The sequence below is a fragment of the Herpailurus yagouaroundi genome, unplaced genomic scaffold (assembly GCF_014898765.1).
Source record: "Herpailurus yagouaroundi ecotype Mexico unplaced genomic scaffold, PumYag 184, whole genome shotgun sequence".
NCBI lineage: Eukaryota > Metazoa > Chordata > Mammalia > Carnivora > Felidae > Herpailurus > Herpailurus yagouaroundi.
The window spans coordinates 7,687,331-7,708,195 of record NW_024412415.1 but is presented as its reverse complement, the minus strand read 5'-3'; the positions used below and the strand labels follow the sequence as shown (position 1 = coordinate 7,708,195).

Below are 20,865 nucleotides of genomic sequence, written 5' to 3'. Positions count from 1 at the left end.
TTCTTTCTTTCTTTCTTTCTTTCTTTCTTTCTTTCTTTCTTTCTTTCCCTCTCTCTCTCTCTCTCTCTCCCTCTCTCCCTCCCTCTGCCCCTCTCTCCCACTCGAGCACTCTCTCTCTCTCTAAAATAAAAAATAATAGGGGTGCCTGGATTGCTCAGTTGGTTGAATGTCCAACTCTTGATTTAGGCTCAGGTCATGATCCCAGGGTTGTGAGATCAAGCCCTGCATCAGGCTCTACCGTGAAAGCGTGGAGCCTGCTTGGGATTCTCTCTCTCGGCACATGCGTGCATGCTCTCTCAAAATAAATATTAAAAAAATTAAAATAAATAGGGGCACCTGGGTAGCTCAGTCAGTTAAGCGTCCAACTTCGGCTCACATCTTGATCTCTTGGTTTCTGAGTTCAAGTTCTGCTTCTGGCTCTTTGCTGACAGCTCAGAGCCTGGAGCCTGCTTCAGATTCTGTGTCTCCCCTCTCTTTGCCCCTTCCGTGCTCACGCTCTGTCTCTCAATAATAAATAAATGTTAAAAAAATTTGTTTAAGGGGCGCCTGGGTGGCGCAGTCGGTTAGGCGTCCGACTTCAGCCAGGTCACGATCTCGCGGTCCGTGAGTTCGAGCCCCGCGTCAGGCTCTGGGCTGATGGCTCAGAGCCTGGAGCCTGTTTCTGATTCTGTGTCTCCCTCTCTCTCTGCCCCTCGCCCGTTCATGCTCTGTCTCTCTCTGTCCCAAAAATAAATAAACGTTGAAAAAAAAAATTTTTTTTTAAATTTGTTTAATAAAAAATAAAAAATTAAAATAAATAAAATAAAATAAAATAAAATAAAAATACATCTGTTAGATTCCAAAACTTTCTCTCTTTCAGTGAACCATGCTGTCTTCCAGCTTAGAATAGTAGAGGGAAACTGAATATCTCTGGGGTTTTTGTTTAACAATTCTTTTTTTTAAGTTTATTGATTTTGGAATTTAAATTTTTTTTTTCAACGTTTATTTATTTTTGGGACAGAGAGAGACAGAGCATGAACGGGGGAGGGGCAGAGAGAGAGGAAGACACAGAATCGGAAACAGGCTCCAGGCTCTGAGCCATCAGCCCAGAGCCTGACGTGGGGCTCGAACTCACGGACCGCGAGATCGTGACCTGGCTGAAGTCGGAGGCTTAACCGACTGTGCCACCCAGGCGCCCCCAAATTTTTTTAATGTTTATTTATTTTTGAAAAACAGAGTGTGAGTGGGGGAGGGGCAGACAGAGAGGGAGACACAGAATTCCTAACAGGCTCTAGGCTCTGAGATGTCAACACAGAGCCCAACTTGGGGCTTGAACCTGCAGACAGTGAGATCATGACCTGAGCTGAAGTGGGACCTTTAACCAACTGTGCCACCCAGGCGCACCTTGATTTTGAGAGAGAGAGAGTGCACACCTGAGCAGGGGTGGGGCAGAGAGAGGTGGAGAGAGAGGATCCCAAGTAGGTTCTGTGCTGCCAGCACAGACTAAGAGTCAGACGCTTAACCAGGGGTCACCATCCCTGTTTTTCAAGATTGAGATATAATTGACATAAGATTTTAGTATAATCATTATTAGAGAGAGAGAGTATGTCAGAGGGGGAGAGGGGCAGAGGCCGGGAGGGGGGGGGGTGCGGAGAGAGTGACAGAGAGAGAGAGAGGGAGAGGAGAGGGAGAGGGAGAGAGGGAGAGAGAGAATCCCAAGCAGGCTCCATGCTCAGTGCCAAGCCCACCAATGCAGGACTCCATTCCACAACCCTGGAATCATGACCTATGCTGAAATCAAGAGTTGGGGATAGTCAGCTGAACCACTCAAGTGCCCCATAACATTGTATTATTAACATAATGACTCAATACATTGTGTACATTGTAAAATGCACACCACAATAAGTCTAGTTAACATAATTCTGTCACCACACATAGTTACACATTTTTTTCTTGTGATAAGAACTTTTCAGATCTACTTAGTAACTTTCAAATATACAATATAGTATTATTAAATCTAGCAGCACACTATACATTACATTCCCATGACTTATTTTATAACTGGGAGTTTGCACCTTTTGACCCCCTTCACACATTTCACCCCCTCCCCCCCACTTCTGGCAACCACCAGTCAGTTCTCTTTATCTATGAGTTTTGTTTTTGTTTTGTTTTTTAATTTTTTTTAGATTCCACATATAAATGAGATCATATGGTATTTGTCTTTCTGTCTGACTCATCTCACTTAGCACGATGCCCTCAAGGTCAATGCATGTGTCACAAATGGCAAACTTTCCTTTTTTTAATGGCTAAATAATATTCCTGTGTGTGTGTGTCCAGCACGTCTTTGTCCATCTATCAGGTTGCTTCCATGTCTTGGCTATCATAAATAATGCTGCAGTGAGCATGGGGGTGCAGATATCTTATCCAGTTAGTGTTTTGTTTCCTTTGAATAAATACCTAGAAGCAGGATCGCTATATCATATGATAGTTCTATTTTTAATTTTGTGAGGAATCTCCATACTGTCTTCCACAGTAGCTGCACCAATTTACATTCCTACCAACAGTGCATGAGGGTTCCCTTTTCTCCACACCCTTGCCAACACTTGTTATTTCTAGTCTTTTTGAGAACAGCCATTCTAACAGGTGTGAGGTGCTATCTTGTGGTACTATCATTGTGGTTTTTTTTTTTTTTTTTTTAATTTTTATTTTTGGGACAGAGAGAGACAGAGCATGAACGGGGGAGGGGCAGAGAGAGAGGGAGACACAGAATCGGAAACAGGCTCCAGGCTCTGAGCCATCAGCCCAGAGCCCGACGCGGGCTCAAACTCACGGACCGCGAGATCGTGACCTGGCTGAAGTCGGACGCTTAACCGACTGCGCCACCCAGGCGCCCCTATCATTGTGGTTTTGATTTGCATTCCCCTGATTGGTGATGTTGAGCACCTTTTTATTTACCTTTTGGCCATCTGTATGTCTTCTTTGGAAAAATGTCTCTTCACATCCTCTGCCCATGAGAAAAATCAGATTGCTTGGGGTTTTTTGCTATTGACTTATATGAGGTTTTTTTTTTCATATTTTGAATATTAATCCCTTATCAGATATATGATTTACCAGTACTTTCTCCCACTCTGTAGGTTGCCTTTTCATTTTGTGGATGGTCTCCTTTGCTGTGCAGAAGATTTTTAGTTTGATATAGTACCACTTATTTATTTTTGCTTTTGGTGCCAAATCCAAAAAATCATGACCAAGACTGATGTCAAGGAACTTACTGCCTGTGTTTTCTTCTAGGAGTTTTATGGTTTCAGGTCTTACATTTAAGTCTTTAATCCATTTTGAGTTGATATTTTGTGTATGGTGTAAGGTAGGAGTCCAGTTTCATTCTTTTGTATGTTGCTGTACGCTTTTTCCAACACCATTTATTGAAGAGACTGCCTTTTCCCCCACTATTTATTCTTAGCTCCTCTGTTGTAAATTCATTTACCATATATGCGTGGGTTAATTTGTGGGCTCTCTAGTCTTCCATTTCATTGATTTATGTGTCTGTTTTTATGCTAATACCATACTGTTTTGATTACTATACCTTTGTAATATAGTTTGAAATCAGGAAGTGTGATGCCTCCTTCCTTTGTTCTTCCTTATTGCTTTGGCTATTTGGGGTCTTTTGTGATTCTATACACATATTAGGTTTATTTTTTCTATTTCCATGAAAAATGCCTTTGGAATTTTGATAGGGATAGCACTGAATCTGTAGATTGCTTTGGGTAGTAAAGACATTTTAATAATATTAATTCTTCTAATCCATAAGCACAGAATATCTTTCCATTTATTTGTGTTGTCTTCAGTTTTCTTTTATCAGTGTCTTATATTTAGTGTACAGGTCTTTCACCTCTTTGGTTAAATTTATTCCTAGGCATTTTATTCTTTTTGATGCAATTGTAAATGGAATTGTTTTCTTAATTTCTCTTTCTGGTAGTTCATTATTAGAGTATAGAAATACAACAAATTTTTGTATATTGATTTTGTGTCCTGCAGCTTTACTGAATTCATTTATTAGGTCTAGCAGTTTTGGTGGAATCTTTAGAGTTTCTTGTTTCTTAAAGTAGGTGCTTATCACTATGAGGTTCCTTCTTAGAACTGCTTTTGCTGTGTTCCATTAGTTTTGATATGTTATATTTCTACTGTCATTTATCTCAAGGTAGTTTTTTTAATTTCTCCTAGATTTCTCCATTTACCCATTGGTTGTTCAATAGTGTGGTTGATTAATCTCCTCATATGTGTGAGTTTCCCATTTTTCTTCCTGTAATTGATTTCTAGTTTTATACCACTGTGGTCAGAAAAGATACTTGATATGATTTCAGTCTTTTGAAATGTATTAAGACTTATTTTGGGGGCACCTGGTTAGCTCAGTTGACTAAGCATCCAACTCTTGATTTTGGTTCAGGTCATGATCTCATGGTTCAGGAGTTCAAGCCCGCAGTCAGGCTCTGAGCTTTGAGTGAGGAGGATTCTCTCTCTCCTTCTGTCTCCCTCTCTCTCTGCCCTTCTCCCACTTGCCCTCTTTCTCTTCCTCTCTTTCTCTGTGTGAAAATAAATAAATAAATTAAAAAAAAACAACTTATTTTTGGCCTAATATATGATCTGTCTTGGAGAATGTTCTGTGTGTGCTTGAGAAGAGTGTACATTCTCTTGCTTTTGGATGGAATGTTCTACATACATCTGTTCCTCTGGTCTAATGTGCAGTTTAAGGCTAATATTTCCGTATTGATTTTCTGTCTGGATGATCTATTTTGACCATTGATGAAAGTGGAGTATTAAAGTCCCCTACTATTATTATATTGTTGTCTATTTCTCCCTTTAGGTATATATATGTATATATATATATATATATGCATGCTCCTATGTTGGGTATAGTATATTTACAAATATTATATCCTCTTGATGGATTGACTCCTTTAGCATTATATAAAGACCGTTGCCTCTTATTACAATCTTTATCTTAAAGTCTATTTTGTCATAAGTATAGCCACCTCAGCTTTTTTTTGGCTATTTGTAGGGAATATCTTTTTCTATCCTTTTACTTCCAGTGTGTGTGTGTGTGTGTGTGTGTGTGTGTGTCCTTACCTCTGAAATGAGTCTCTTGCAGGTAGCATATAGATGGGTCTGTTTTTTATCCATTCGGCCCCTCTATTTTTTGACTGGAGTGTTTAGACCTGTCTGGTTTTTTAAACAGTGTTTTTCTTGATTTGACAAGTAATACAGGCTCATTATAAAAAGTAAATATCAGCTATAATCTCTCTCATATATATATATATTTTTTTAACATTTTATTTTTATTTTTTTGATGTTTATTTATTTATTTAGGGAGAGTGGGAGTGAGCAAGGGAGGTACAGAGAAAGGGAGAGAGAGAATCACAAGCAGGCTCCACACCACCAGTGCAGAGCCTGACATGCGGCTTGAACCCATGAACCGTGAGATCTTGACCTGAGCTGAGACCCAAGAGTCAGAAGCTTAACTGACTGAGGCACCCAGTAGCCCCTAACATTTTATTTTATTTTTGGTTTTTAGTTAGAGTATGGAGGTGAGCAAGGGAGAGGGGCAGAGGGGGAGAGAGAATCTCAAGCAAGCTCCATTCCCAGTGCAGAGCCCAACATGGGGCTCATTCCCAGCACTGTGGGATCATGACTTAAGCCAAAATCAAGAGTCGGATGCTCACCTGACTGAGCCACCCAGGTGCCCCTTCAGGAATATTTTTTTTTCTTCAAAAAACTTTTAAATTTTGGGGCGCCTGGGTGGTGCAGTCGGTTAAGCGTCCGACTTCAGCCAGGTCACGATCTCGCGGTCCGTGAGTTCGAGCCCCGCGTCAGGCTCTGGGCTGATGGCTCCGAGCCTGGAGCCTGTTTCCGATTCTGTGTCTTCCTCTCTCTCTGCCCCTCCCCTGTTCATGCTCTGGCTCTCTCTGTCCCAAAAATAAATAAACGTTGAAAAAAAAAATTAAAAAAAAAAAACTTTTAAATTTTTATTTTTGAGAGAGAGAGACAGACAGAGCGTGAATGGGGGGAAGGGCAGAGAGAGAGGGAGACAGAATCCGAAACAGGCTCCAGGCTCTGAGCTGTCAGCATAGAGCCCAACACGGGGCTCGAACCCATGAGCAGTGAGATTATGACCTGACCTGAAGTCAGATGCTCAACCAACTGAGCCACCCACGCACCCCAGGAATATTTTTATATTTTCATCTGCTGAGGGTGAGCTCCCCACTTGGCCTTTTCTGACATGAAGGTTTGAGGTGGTTTGTTAGAGGTGGCAAGGGGAGAAGTCTAGACTTCCTGTATGGTCCTTGGTGGCAGAGGTGGGGTGGGGGCCACATTTTTCCTATGGTGTTTGGGCTGGAATAGAACAGTTACTCTCTGTAATAATAATTGCATGCTTTGTCATTGAATGGATTTTCAGTATCATAATTATCCCTCATTATGTCATAGTTTTCTCATGTGTAAAATGTGGCTTATAATAATTTCTACTTCATAGGGGTGTTTTAAGGGCTAAATAAGTTATTATATGTAAAGCACTTCAGACACAGCTTGCCACGCAGTAAGCATTATATAAGTGCCAGCTACTGCTGTTGTTGTTTTGGAATGTAAATAATTTCTGACTTTCTCTAATATAAATGCTGTAAGTGAATACCACTTTTTATAAATATTGAACGAATTTCTAAATATTTCTATAGACAGACTCTTAGTAGAGGGCTTGCTGGATCAAAAGGTCTACACTTTTTATAGCCTCCTGATACACAGGGCCAGATTGCTTTCCAGAGTCATCAGGTCGATTTACATATTCACCACAAAGCCACCAACATTATTAAATGCCATCCTTTTTTTGCTTGTTGTCAATTGATAGGACTTCCATTTTTGAATTTTGAAAAGGACTTAATCTTTGTGTGTGAGGATGAATATTTTTCATGTTATTAACTGTTTCTATTCTATGCATTATCTCTTCATGTTTTTTTCTCTATTGTGGTTTATTCTGTTTTTTTTTTTTTTTGTATGAGTTCTTTAGGTAGTAAGCATTGTGTTATCTGTCATATTTCATGCAAATACTTCCCTTAGTTTTCATTTCCGTATCAATTTTGTCTCTGATTTTTAACTGAGAGTCATTTAAATTTTTGTCATTGTAAATTTATTCATTCTGTGCATGCACGCATGTGTTTTCTTCCCTTGCTTTAATGCTTAGGAATTTCTTCCCAATCCCACAGGCAGATTAATAGTCTCATCATTTCCTTTCTTTTAGGTTCTTTTAGTTTTGTTTTTTGTTTTTTTTTATTTAGTGTTTTGTTTTATTTAGTGCTTTGATCTATTTGGAGTTATTTTGGTATATGGTTTGAGATGAAGATTTAACTTTTTCTTCACTCAGTATAATATGTCTTAATAATACTTTTTACTATATGTTGAATTTTTACATTTATTAGTGTTTGTTTCATGGCCAGTCTTATATGTTCCATTAATCTTGCTTTTGTGCTTTTTATGATATACTTCCATAGCTGTTAGAGAATGTCGAGGTTTAAATTCTTTGGGCTTGGAGATCTGCAAAACCTCCTCAGTCATTCATCCTTGATAGAAGTTCACTACCCTTGAACTCAGCAGACTCAACACATCTGGCTCTGCTCAGACACACAGTGGAGTTTTCCCTTCTACTCTCTGTTCTATGAATCACATAACTTTCTTATGTTTTCAGTAACTGAGTAACTTTATCATTCTTCAACCTTTGTTTCTTGGCCCAGTGGGCATTTCTTTGCCTATATGTGTGTTCTCATTCCCCAACATTTCTTCATCCCAGGTCTGTGCATTAAAACCTGTTTGTGTGAATTTGTTCTTTTCCTACTCTTCTTTCATTACTTTTCTTTGGTTGAAGTTTTTTGTTTTTGTTTTTTTTCTTTTAAGATTTTATTTTTGAACAATCTACACCTAATGTGGGGCTTGAACCCACAACCTGGAGGTCAAGAGTTGCATATTCCACTGACTGAGCCAGCCAGGCACCCCTGGTTAAAGTTTTTTAAAACCCAAAATATCCTTTGACAAAAACAGTTATTTTTATTTCTGTGCTTTATTGCAACCATGTCTCTTTTTTCATGTCCTTTTCTGCTCTCAGGACCTTTACCTCATTAAAGCAATTTTTAAAAATTTTGTTTGTTTGTTTGTTTGCTTTTAACATTTATTCATTTTTGAGAGACAGAGTGTGAGCAGGGGAGGGGGCAAGAGAGAGGGAGACACAGAATCTGAAGCAGGCTCCAGGCTCTGAGCTGTCAGCACAGAGCCTAATGTGGAGCTTGAACTCATGAAGCGTGAGATCATGACCTGAGCTGAAGTCGTACACTCAACCAACTGAGCCACCCAGGGCTAAATTTTATTTTTCAGTAATCTCCACACCCAACGTGGGGCTCAAACTCACAACTCCAAGATCAAGAGTTGCATGCTTTGCTTACTGAGCCAGGTGCCCCCACAGCAGAACCCTTATATTTCTCCTGTAAGCTGTCCTGAGGCTCTAAGAGAAGTCAAATTCTTTCACACCCTCTGTCTTGAATGTCCTTTCCAGCTCTCTGCTCACAGAACTACTCACCTTTCAGACCCAGCCCAGATATTGCCTTCTCTAAGAAGCTTGCAGAGCTAAAATTAGTCACTCCCTTCTCTGTGTTTCCATTTTTTTTCAGTTTTTTTTTCTTTATTTTAGAGAGAGAGAGAGAGTGTGTGTGGGGTGGGGGGAGAGGGGTAGAGTGGGAGAGAGAGAGAGAGAGAGAGAGAGAGAGAGAGAGAGAGAGAGAAAGAATCCCAAGTAGGCTCCATGCTCAGGGCAGAGCCTGATGCGGGGCTTGGTCCCATGACCCTGGGATCATGACCTGAGCTGAAATCAAGAGTCAGATGCTCAATCAACTGAGCCACCCAGGCACCCCTTTTTAAAATTATTTTATTTTATTTCATCATGATAAATGTACTCTTTAATCCCCCTCCCCTGTTTTCGGCGGGCCCCCCCCCCCACCTACCTCCCTTCTGGTAACCATCAGTTTGTTCTCTATAGTTAAGAGTTTGTTTCTTGTTTTGTCTTCCTCTTTTCCTTTGCTCATTTTTTTTCTTTGCTTGTTTGTTTTGTTTCTTAAATCCCATGTATGAATGAAATCATATGGTATTTGTCTTCTCTGACTGACTTATTTCACTCAGCATTATACTCACTAGCTCTATCCTTGTTGCAAATGGCAAGATTTCATTCTTCTTTACAGCTGGAAAATATTCCATTATATATTATATATGACATCTTTATCCTTTCATCAGTTGATGGATACTTGAGCTGCTTCCATAGTTTGGCTAGTGTAGATAATGCTGCAATAAACATAGGAATGCATGTATCCCTTTGAATTAGTGTTTTTGTATTTTGGGGGTAAATACCCAGTAGTGGGATTCCTAGATTGTAGGGTTGTTCTATTTTTAATTTTTTTGAAGACACTCCAATGGCTGCACCAATTCGCATTCCACCTTTTTATCCACATCCTCATCAACACTTGTTGTTTCTTGGGGTTTTGTTTATTTGTTTGTTTTTGTTTTGTTTTTTAAGTGCGTTCCATGCCCAACGTGGGGCTTGGACTCATGACCCCGAGATCAAGAGTTGCAGGCTCTACAGACTGAGCCAGCCAGGTGCTCCTGTTTTTTGTGTTTTTGATTTTAGCCATTCTGACAGGTGTGAGGCGATAGCTCATTGTAGTTTTGATTTGAATTTCCCTGATGGTGAGTGATGTTAGGTATCTTTTCATGTGTCTGTTGACCATCTGGATGTCTTCTTTGGAGAAATGTCGGTTCGTGTCTTCTGCCTTTTTTTTTTTTTTTTTTTTTAGTGTTTATTTTTGAGAGAGAGAGAGGCAGAGCACAAGCAGGGGAGGGTCAGAGAGAGAGAGAGGGAGCCAGAATCTGAAGCAGGCTCCAGGCTATGAGCTGTCAGCACAGAGCCTGACCAGGGGAGCGGGGGGACCGCCCCCCCCCCTCAAACTCACAAACCTTGAGATCATGACCTGAGCCAAAGTTGGACACTCAACTGACTGAGCCACACCACAGGCACCCCATCTTCTGCCCATTTTTTAATTGGAATATTTGTTGAGTGTTGAGTTTTAGAAGTTCTTTATGTATTTTGGATACTAACCCTTTACTGGATATGTCATTTGCAAATATCTTCTCCCATCCAATAGTTTGCCTTTTAGTTTTATTGTTTCCTTCACTGTGTAGAAGCTTTTTATTTTGATGTAGTTGCCATAGTTTATTTTTGCTTTATTTCCATTGCCTCAAGAGACATATCTAGAAAAATGTTCCTATGGCCAGTGTCTGAGAAATTATTGCCTTCAAGGATTTTCTCTTCAAGGATTTTTATGATTTCAGGTCTCACATTTGGGTCTTTAATCCATTTTGAGTCATTTTTGGGTATAGTGAAAGAAAGTGGTCCAATGTCATTCTTTTACATGTGGCTATCCATTTGTTGAAGAGATTGTCTTTTTCCATTGCATATTGACCATGTAATTGTGGATTTATTTCTGGGTTTCCATTCTCATGGACCATTTTTAACAGCATCACACACAATAATGTAGCTCATTGTTTTCATAGCCATCTTCCTTGCTAAATACTGTCCTTCCTCTTCAGTGTCCAAGAAATACCTGATTTTTGTCTATATCCCCAACTCCAGCTCAGCCTGTTTATTCCTAGATATTCTATCAGTGGACCCAGGAGGTGGGATAGATTCAGTGCTGTACTGAAGGGCTCTCAGAGAGCTCTCCTCCTACCATTAGATATCCCTCCTTGGAAATGAATAACCAGCCTGATATAATGCTAATATCTAGCCAGTGCATGAGACTGTTAACTTTTTCCTATAGGATCTTAAAATATAGAATGGTCAGCCCCTTATACCTTTAAAGGATGGTTTGGAAATTGAGGGCCAGGCCAGGGCTTGAGAGTGGGACGTCCAGGATACATCAGTTTGATTAAGGCAGTTGTGTTTAGTTGTAGATGTTAGGAATATGGACCTGGAAGGGTGGGGGTAAGATGGGCTCCATGCAGATGAGGAGAGAGGTAACCTAGGTCTAGTTATACTGTTACTTCAAAAAAAATCTGATGAGGGGCGCCTGGGTGGCGCAGTCGGTTAAGCGTCCGACTTCAGCCAGGTCACGATCTCGCGGTCCGGGAGTTCGAGCCCCGCATCGGGCTCTGGGCTGATGGCTCAGAGCCTGGAGCCTGTTTCCGATTCTGTGTCTCCCTCTCTCTCTGCCCCTTCCCCGTTCATGCTCTGTCTCTCTCTGTCCCAGAAATAAATAAACGTTGAAAAAAAAATTTAAAAAAAAATCTGATGAGACTCTTGTTGATATTTGTCAAAGGGACACATTCTGGAAAGAGAATTGATGAAGAAGCAAATTAATGTATTAGATTAATTTCCTGTTATTACATAATTTTTTGTTTGAACAATTTGTTTCCCTATTTAAGTAAAAAAATAAGTTTTGTTTTTTTGTTTGTTTATGTGTCCTGTTTTTTATGCCCCACATGAAACATAACTGCAAATATTCAGCTGTGAAAAAAAGAATAGTGCTTAAGTACAAATGGAGACATGATTCACTTAAACACTTAAACACAATTCAGGTCTCACAAGCACGTGGACTATAAAGTCTGTTTGGTAAAAACCCCCAGTTTTCTGATGTAGAACATCCAAAATGAATTCTAAAACACAAGGCAGTACTTAATATCATTCCTTTATAATAAAATCCGTAAAGCATTCTCTCAAAAAAAAAAAAAAAGAGAAAGAAAACGAAGAATACACTACCACCCAGGCTTCCCCATGCTCTTTTATCTTTCTTTCTTACTGATCCTTCTTGCCTCTCCCTTTTACTGTCTCTTCCAGATTTACAAAAATGAACATATAATACTTTTAAAGAGCCCCACAATATAAAAGAACATCTTCGACAGAATGCCCAGACACTGGTAAGCCACACCCCTAATCCTGGTCCTGAAGAAGTGCATTCTGAGAGCAGGCAGCTTTCACATTGAGGTGACAGACACCCTCTTCTCCCTGCCTCTGCCTTTCACCCATCTCAGACAGAGAGAGGAGGGGTAGAGAGACAGAAACCAAACCCAGAAGACTCATATTTGTTGGCATAATCAAGGAGGAAGCTTTAAAAGCCTACCCACCATCCAGTTAACATCGGAACTGTGAAGAGAGGGCAGGGGAGGTGGGGAAAGAACATTAGATTTTTGGCTTTCTCTTTATATATTTTTTGTATTGTTTTACTTATTGAAGGAAAAACAACACATAGAGGACCCTAAAACATAAAGAATACATAATAAAGGCTTAGTTTTAAATAAAAAAGAAATGAGGCTGGGGCACAATAGAAGAGGCAAAAGAAAGGGAGAAAAGACTAATGATAAGGGACTGAAAGAGTAAAGATGATGTTTCAAATGTAAAACTGTATATAAAACGATCACCTCTTATTATTAATTTTTTAATAGTGGAAACAGCTAGATTTTGTTGTAATTTAAAAATTTTTTTTAAATGTTTATTTATTTTTGAGAGAGAGAAAGAGAGAGACAGAGTGTGAGCAGGGGAGGGGCAGAGAGAGAGGGAGATACAGAATCCAAAGCAGGCTCCAGGCTCTGAGCTGTGAGCACAGAGCCCTACGCGGGGCTCGAACTCATAAACCAAAATATCATGACCTGAGCCCGTCAGATGCTTAACTAAGCCACCCAGGCGCCCCTGTTGTAAATTTTAATGGTGAAAGGCTCGATTGGGTTGTTGAGGCAAGCAGGTGTGCCAGGTGAGCACGGATGGACGATTAGGAAGGTGGGGATGTAGGGAGGCACATCTACACCCTCGCTGCTCCAGGCCTGTCCTGGGTGGGAGTGGATTCTGTTTGCTGGGCTGAACCAGGAGAGCCCTGCGAGAGCCTGATGGGCTTGGTCGCCTTGGCGGTGAAGGTGTAGTGCCGGCCCTAGCCCAGGAGATGGCAGCACATCCCAGAGGTCCTGGGCTAGGTGGCTGCCCGCCCTCCTTGGCCCTAGAGGTGGTAGTAGAGTGAGGCACCTGGCCATATGCCCTCCCTTGGTGGTGCTGGCTGCGTGCCTCTGAAGGTCCTTATTTAGCAACTTTGGGTAGAAGTATTTATGGTTTCCTCTGAGAAGCCTAGAAAGCCAGTCTGCTTAGCTGCTTGCAGAAGTTCTGGGTCCAGAGGCTCCTCCTTGCAGGTTTGAATGGCAGGCCACGTGTGCAAGCACAAGTGAGCACAGGGCCTCAGGAAGCAGAGGCTGATTCTGGGATTTGTGCTCTGTTTTCCTTAAAATAGCTGAGTGGGTAATATATGATAGAGAATCTTGGTAGCTGTGTTTATTTTTACTTACATTAGAAGTAATACTTTTTTTCTTTTTAATTCAGAGAGCTACAAGATAAAAACTAAAGATAGACCATAACCTCCCCACCAAGATAACCCCTGTTGACAATAAAAAGTTTCTAATTAGCAATAATTGTGCCTCGGATAAACCTCATTGGCTACGATACCGCCACTGCACAAAGCTGACAATAAAAAAATGATAATAAGACCAGTTTAAGGTTTGAAAATTTGAACTACAGAAAAATATGAGAAGTAAATGGGGGCACCTGGCAGGCTCTGTCGGAAGAGCATGGGACTCTTGATCTCGAAGTTGTGAGTTCAAGCCCCATGTTGGGCATAGAGATTACTTAAAAAAAAAAAAAAAAAAAAGAGGTTGGGGCACCTGGGTGGCTTCGTTGGTTAAGCATCCAACTCTTGATTTCGGCTCGGATCATGATCTTAGTTTGTGAGATTGAGCCCTGTGTCAGGCTCTAATGCTGATTCTCTCTCTCCCTCAAAAATAAATAAATAACTTAAAAAAAAAAAAAAGAAGTAAATGTTTCTTCCCCCTCCATCTTTAACTTCTCTCCAAAGGAAACCCCTGTTAGGTTTTATATGATAAGAAACTTTTTTTCCTCATAAGTTTCAAAGGCTATGCACATGTCCAAATAGCTCTATTTATAGTTCTTTCATCTGTTAATTTTTAGAGTTTATTTATTTTGAGAGAGAGAGTGCACACGCATGTGAGTTGGGGAGAGGGTAGGGCAGAGTGAGGAGGAGAGAAAGAGAATCCAAAGCAGACTCCCCACTGTCAGTGCAGAGCCCAATGCAGTGTTTGAACCCATGAACCATGAGATCATGACTTGAGCTGAAATCAAGAGTTGGACACTTAACCAACTGAGCCACCCATGTACCCCATTATTTGTTTATTTTGAATACCGAAGTGATCATATTATATACTGCTCTAAGTCTTGTTTTTTTCATACACTATACCTTGAAGATCTTTTTTTTTTTTTCTTGAGATATATTGACATATAACATTGTCTTAGTTTCAGGGGTACAAAATAATGATTTGATATTTGTATATATTGCAAAACAATCACCACAAAAAATCTAGTTAACATCTGTCACCATACATAGTTACAGTTTTTCTTCTTGAGATGTGGACTTGAAGATCTTTCTAGTTGGCATGTATAGACTTCTGTCTATCATAATTTTTTAAATGGGTCTCCCTGTTGATGGAGGTTTTGGTTGGTTCCAGTGGTTGCTAATATAAACATTGCTGCAGTGGACATCTTTGTATATTTGCTTTGGCATACTTGTATAAGCCCAAATTCCTAAGAGTGATCAAAGGGCAAATACATTTTATTTTTTTAAGTTTATTTATTTTTTATTCCCTTTTTTTTAAGTTTATTTAGTTATTTTGAGAGAGACAGAAAGTGCGAGCAGGGGAGGGGCAGAGACGGGCTGGGGAGAGAGAGAATCCCAAGCAGCCTTCACGCAGTTTGCACAGAACCTGATGTGGGGCTTGAACTCACAAACTGTGAAATCATGACCTGAGCCAAAGTCAGATGCTCAGTCACTCAACCAACTGAGCCACCCAGGCACCTCTATTTATTTTTTAAATGTTTATTTATTTTATGTGTGTGTGTGAGAGAGAGCACTCAAGCAGGGAAGGGGCAGAGAGAGAGGGAAACAGAGAATCTCGAGTAGGTTTTGCGCTGCCAGCATGGAACCCACTGCAAGGCTTGAACCCATGAACCATGACATCATGACCTGAGCAGAAACCAAGAATTGGAAGCTTAACTGACTGAGCCACCCAGGCACCCCATGGGCAAATACATTTTAAAACTTGATGGCTAAATTTTCTTTCAGAAAGGGCGCCCCAGTTTACATGCCTACGAAGAGTATGTGAGGAGTGCCTATTTCCAGGTGGCTGTAGAGAAACCTGCCCCTGTCAGGAGCCCTTTTACATCCTGTGTGGTGAGACTGGTGCTCAGTAGAAAGTAGGCCCAGCTTCTCTGCTACAAGGCTGCAGCTGGCTCCCTCCATGGCCTTCGCCTCATCCAGTGCAAATATCCTCGGGTGGAGGAGAAACAGTGTGGGGGCCAGCAGCCTTTCTTTTAGCCATGGGGAATACCACCTGGATTTCTTTTTTTTTTTTTTTTTTAATTTTTTTTCAACGTTTTTTATTTATTTTTGGGACAGAGAGAGACAGAGCATGAACGGGGGAGGGGCAGAGAGAGAGGGAGACACAGAATCGGAAACAGGCTCCAGGCTCTGAGCCATCAGCCCAGAGCCCGACGCGGGGCTCGAACCCACGGACCGCGAGATCGTGACCTGGCTGAAGTCGGACGCTTAACCGACTGCACCACCCAGGCGCCCCACCCTGGATTTCTTTATTGCTTTGGTGAGATTTTCTTGCCCACCTGGGGTGAGAGAGTGAATAACCACGTCTTCTGACCTTCCAGGTGAAGAAGGCATATAGGCAGAAGGCCCTCTCCTGCCACCCAGACAAAAATCCAGATAATCCCAGAGCAGGTGAGACTGTCCTACATGTGGGGAGGTGAGACCCGCTCACCTGGGCATGGCGTCCTCCCGGTCTCCGCTCCCGAGTAACTGCTGTGGAGTGTGACGTGCACAGCCCCAGGCCTGCACTTTGCATGCAAGGGGAGGGAGTCTGGTCAGTTGTCTGTACACTCACCCTTCCCGGTTGGTCCGTCATCTGTGGATGTCGGCCTTCCTGCCAGCGTGTGGCTTCTTTGAGGTGCTTTTTCGAGAGAGCACACCATATCAAGCCTGACTTCCTTTTTCTCCTCTCTTTTTTTGACCCATATTTGTAGCTGAGCTCTTCCACCAGCTTTCTCAGGCCTTGGAGGTACTGACCGATGCTGCAGCCAGGGTAAGCTCATCCTCCTCTATTTGAACTGTCTCCCGTGGTTAGAGACCACTGTGGCACTTGAGCCTCAGTCCCCTATACTCCGCCATGCAGCACGGGCCCTGCCACCCCAGCCTGGAGGTCTGGTCACCAGGCTGCCTCCCGACGGCTCCGGGGCTACATAGCAGGTCCGGGAAGATGGCTATACTCTGTGCTTGTCCTTCAGCTGACTGCTCCTCGGTGTTCCTTTCTCCTGCCAGGCTGCGTATGACAAGGTCAGGAAAGCCAAGAAGCAGGCAGCAGAGAGAACCCAGAAACTTGATGAGAGAAGAAAGAAAGTGAAGCTTGGTAGGTGACTTTGTGGTACTGGGTGGCCTGTGGTTTCCCTGGGACATTTTCATGCAGCCCCCTCACTTTTCTTCCTGGAGCTGTACCTCAGAGTTTTTTGGCTCCAGCTCTAGGCAGAACTCTGCTGCCTGCCAGGGGTGGGTCCTGAAGGACACTCTTAGGAATGACAACAGTGACTAGATTTACTACTAGCTAGCATTGTGACCAATGCTTTACAGCCTCCTTTAATTATCTAAGGAAGTGGGTATTACTAAACCCATTTTTTTAATAGACAAAGAAGCTAAGGCACCAAAAGGATGAGAACTTGCTGGATCTGAGATTTAAACCCACGCAGTATGAGTAAAGTCTTGTTCTTATTCAGGATGCTGTCCTGGATCTTTTGATTCATCCCAGCCTCACTTCTGCACAGAGCTTTCACTCTGAGGAGTCCTCTCAGAAGGATCCAAATAGGTCCAGGCATTTTTTTTAAAATAGCTTTATTATGGTGTGTTTTGAATATCATACCATCATCATACCATCTACCCATTTTTTTTTAATTTTTTTTTTAACATTTATTTATTTTTTGAGAGGCAGAGAGAGACAGTATGAGCAGGGAAAGGATAGAGAGAGAGGGAGACACAGAATCCGAAGCAGACTCTAGGCTCCCAGCTGTCAGCACAGAGCCCCACACTGGGCTCGAACTCACGAGCAGTGAGATCATGACCTGAACTCAAGTCAGACTTCCAACCCACTGAGCCACCCAGGTGCCCCCCATCTACATCTCCTTTCAAGTGTATAATTCAATGATTTTTAGGAAATTTACCAAATGGTGCAACTATGCCTGTAAATCAATTTTAGAACATTTTCATCACTGCAGTAAGATTGTTCCAGGCAGTCCTGGGGCACCTGGATGGCTCAGTCAGTTAAATGTCTGACTTTGGCCTCACGTCATGATCTCACAGTTCGTGAGTTCAAGCCCCATGTTGGGCTCTGTGCTGACAGCTCAGAGCCTGGAGCCTGCTTTGGATTCTGTGTCTCCCACTCTCTCTCTCTGCCCCTCCCATGCTTATGCTCTCTTTCTCTCTCTCAAAAATAAATAAACATCAAAAAAAATTTTTTAATTAAAAAAAAAATTGTTGTAGACAGTCTTTACCTGATTTTTCTCCCCTTCTTCTTGCCTATTTGATATCCATACATTTAATATTCATATATACCATCTCAGTACATCCATCTTTTTATCAAAAACAAACAAAAAACCCTGGAAATTCTAGGTAAATATAGTACCCAGAGAAGAAAGCAGTGGGTCCCAGGCCTGAGAGGAGGGTTTGTCACAGCAGCTAGCCTGGCATAGGGCCACAAGCAGGTTTCTCTCGGAAGGCAGGAAGGGCTCCAGGACATGGGTGATGTCCTCACACAGAATCTGCCATCCCTGTAGAACTGCCATAGTCTGGTCCAAAGTGAGGCTTGGTAAATATGAACTAAGAAGGAGGTGTAGGAGGCAGTGGGGACTCGAGCTCTGTGGTGGAAAAAGCATCAACGCCAAGGTCGAGGTCAGGCTGTTGTGCCAAACCACAGGGACAGGCCAGCAGCTCCACCCTTGGCATCCCTGCCACATGGCCCTGGGCTGCTGACATAAGCACCCACCCACACCCTGTTCACTGATCAGAGAACCAGCTTGGTCAGCACGAGCTGCTGATTTAACTCTTCCAGACCCCGGCCACTCAGCTGGAACCTATACTTCTTCCACACTATGACTTTTGTCAATGAAGATTAACTTGAGAGCACACGGGCTTGGAGGGAGGGGGCAGAGGTACTATATGGTTTCATTCTGTGTGAGACTTTGGGTTGGCTGAGGCCATGTAGAACTGCTTAGACCAGACATTGGGTCACTCAACTCTTGTGCCTAGACCTGGAGGCCCGGGAACGGCAGGCCCAGGCCCACGGCAGTGAGGAGGAGGAGGAGAGCCGGAGCACCAGGACGCTAGAGCAGGAGGTGAGCCTCCAGGCATGCTGGCCTAAAGCCATCTGCAGGAGAAGGAGGAGGGTGAGCCTAGGTGGCTGTCGTGGCTGTCTTCTTCTGTGGATCTGGGTAATCTGTCCAACCCGCAGGTTGCTGAGCCCTAGCTTGCAGGTGGAGCCTCCCAGGGACCTTCACAAGGTGAGCCAAACTGGAATTGGATCTGCACAGAAATGTCACTCCCCCCAACCCCGCTCTGCAGATCGAACGCCTTCGAGAAGAGGGTTCCCGGCAGCTGGAGGAACAACAGAGGCTGATCCAGGAGCAGATACGCCAGGAACGGGAGCAGAGGTTGAGAGGTAGGCATCCATCACCCCCACCCGCCTCTCCTCTGAGGCAGCTCCAAATGCCCAGAGCGGCCACGCTGGCTGCTTGGTGGAGTTGCTGTGGAGGCTTCCAGCTGCTCAGAACCCTAGGGGCACCTGACTCAGACATACGCCACCTGTTCCTTCTTCCTACCACTTCTTTAGGGCCTATTTGTTTTTCACTCACCCTGAGATCTCCTGCCCTTGTTTATCTTAGTCCTAAGCAGGGCTGGCTCTACTGTGGAGGAGATCAGTAGGGGAAAGGCTCCGGATACTTTGTTTCAGTAGAACTGTGGGGTTTTACCTCTGCCTCATGCTTCTGCGAGGCGATGAGAGCCCTTCGTTAGCAGAGTGCTAATCATGGCCTATAGCAGGCAGCTGGGCGCACCACCCTGGAGGGGGCAGCTCCTCAGGATGGGGGTGGGATTGCCTCTCCCTTCCCCACCAGGCTCATCCCCAGGGCCGGCCAGCTATGCCTTTGGTCAGGAGTGCCCTTTCCCAAGCCCTTCAAACTCTGGACTGTGTCTCCTTTAGAGAACTTTGTGTTCCCTCCTATTCTACCTTGCTAATTTTCCCAAATTTTCTAGGAAAGGCAGAAAATCCTGAAGGCAGAGGAACCCCCAAGCTAAAGGTGAGCCCTGCGGGATCCACGGGCCACCTCATACCACCTCTTGTCAGCAAGAACAGATGTTTCCAGTGGCTCAGGGGGTTCTAGCGGGGACACTGGGTTTCTGGGAGCCAGCGCAACTACCCATTCCTTCCATCCTGTCACTACCTGGGGATCTGAATGGCCTCTCCGAGCTTGCCACACAAGGCCGCTCTTAGCCCTGGCAGTTGCCAGGCAGCCCTTCTCAGAAGCCTTGGAAGGAGAGCATCTTATAGGTCTGGACGTGTGGCTGTGTGGGTGAGCAGGCCACCCTGCAGGTCCGTTTTCAAGAGGAACACATCTTTATGGGGGGCTCCCTAGATTACAAGTGCCTGGAAGACCATGAGGGTGTCGCTCAGACTGTAAAGCTCAGGTGTGGGGCTGGGACTGTTCAGGCCAAGGTCAGAGTTTAATGGTGATGCCCACTGCCATCCTTTCAGCTAAAATGGAAGTGCAAGAAGGAAGATGAGTCGAGAGGCAGCTACTCCAGAGATGTCCTCCTACAGCTTTTCCAGAAGGTCTGCCTTGCCGCCCTCCATCTTTCTCATCATCTCCATCTGTATCTCAGCCCAAACCCTGGATCTCCGGGTCAAAACTCCCTTAACATCTCTAGCAGCCTTTTTTTCTGTCTCACAGACCATGTAGCAGCCTAGAGGCTTTCCCCAGCCACCTGTGTTGCCATATGCCCTCCTAGGTCTCACCTTCCCTACCTAGTTCTAGCCCTTGCCGTCTTGAGTGTGTGGGGAGAGATGAGGTGGGCAGGTTGCACAGAAGCCCCGTCCGCTTCTCCACCTTTGGTCCCTGAGGCTGCTTTGCAGCTCTGCCAGTCTGAGTTCTCAGCCCTTTGCTAAGGGTTCCTTTGCTATCCTTCTTCATCCTGGCAAAAATATCCTTTCTTTCCCATCTCTCATCCCTCTCTGGGAACTTAGCAACAAAGCATTATCCCCCAGCCAAAAATGCCCCAGCAGGCCTCAGGGCAACCCAGGCTTGTCTTGCTCCTTGCCATGCTTACTGAGCCCCCTTTGTCCTCACAGTACGGAGAGGTGCTCAACCTGGTGCTTTCCAGCAAGAAGGCTGGCACCGCCGTGGTGGAGTTTGCGACCGTCAAGGCTGCGGTGAGTGCCATGTGAGGCTTTGGGGGGCCACTGGTGGCCCTGCCATTCCAGAGTACGGACCCGGTACTGTGGGCCCTCTGAGCTTAGATGTCCATACTCCCAAGGGACCTCTGGGCCAGCTCAGAGCCAAGACTCCCCAGAGGCCCCCCTATTCCTGGGAGTAGAGGCACAGGGAGTGAAGGTAAGACAGGAGAATGCTCTGGGGATGAAGGAGAGCATACACCGACT

The 20,865-nt window shown here is 43.6% G+C and overlaps 1 protein-coding gene and 1 pseudogene across 1 annotated transcript in view; one reads left to right on the top strand and one right to left on the bottom strand.

Moving 5' to 3' along the window:
- DNAJC17 (DnaJ heat shock protein family (Hsp40) member C17) overlaps positions 1 to 20,865 on the top strand; it is a 43,071-nt gene that overhangs the window by 16,266 nt on the left and 5,940 nt on the right. Inside the window, exons 2-9 of the mRNA XM_040492315.1 lie at positions 15,821 to 15,890; positions 16,193 to 16,251; positions 16,488 to 16,575; positions 18,462 to 18,547; positions 18,774 to 18,870; positions 19,464 to 19,507; positions 19,963 to 20,040; positions 20,557 to 20,637. Of these exons, the coding sequence (XP_040348249.1) occupies positions 15,821 to 15,890; positions 16,193 to 16,251; positions 16,488 to 16,575; positions 18,462 to 18,547; positions 18,774 to 18,870; positions 19,464 to 19,507; positions 19,963 to 20,040; positions 20,557 to 20,637 (603 nt within the window). The remainder of the gene's footprint in view (positions 1 to 15,820; positions 15,891 to 16,192; positions 16,252 to 16,487; positions 16,576 to 18,461; positions 18,548 to 18,773; positions 18,871 to 19,463; positions 19,508 to 19,962; positions 20,041 to 20,556; positions 20,638 to 20,865) is intronic.
- On the bottom strand, positions 13,396 to 13,554 carry LOC121042161 (uncharacterized; annotated as a pseudogene).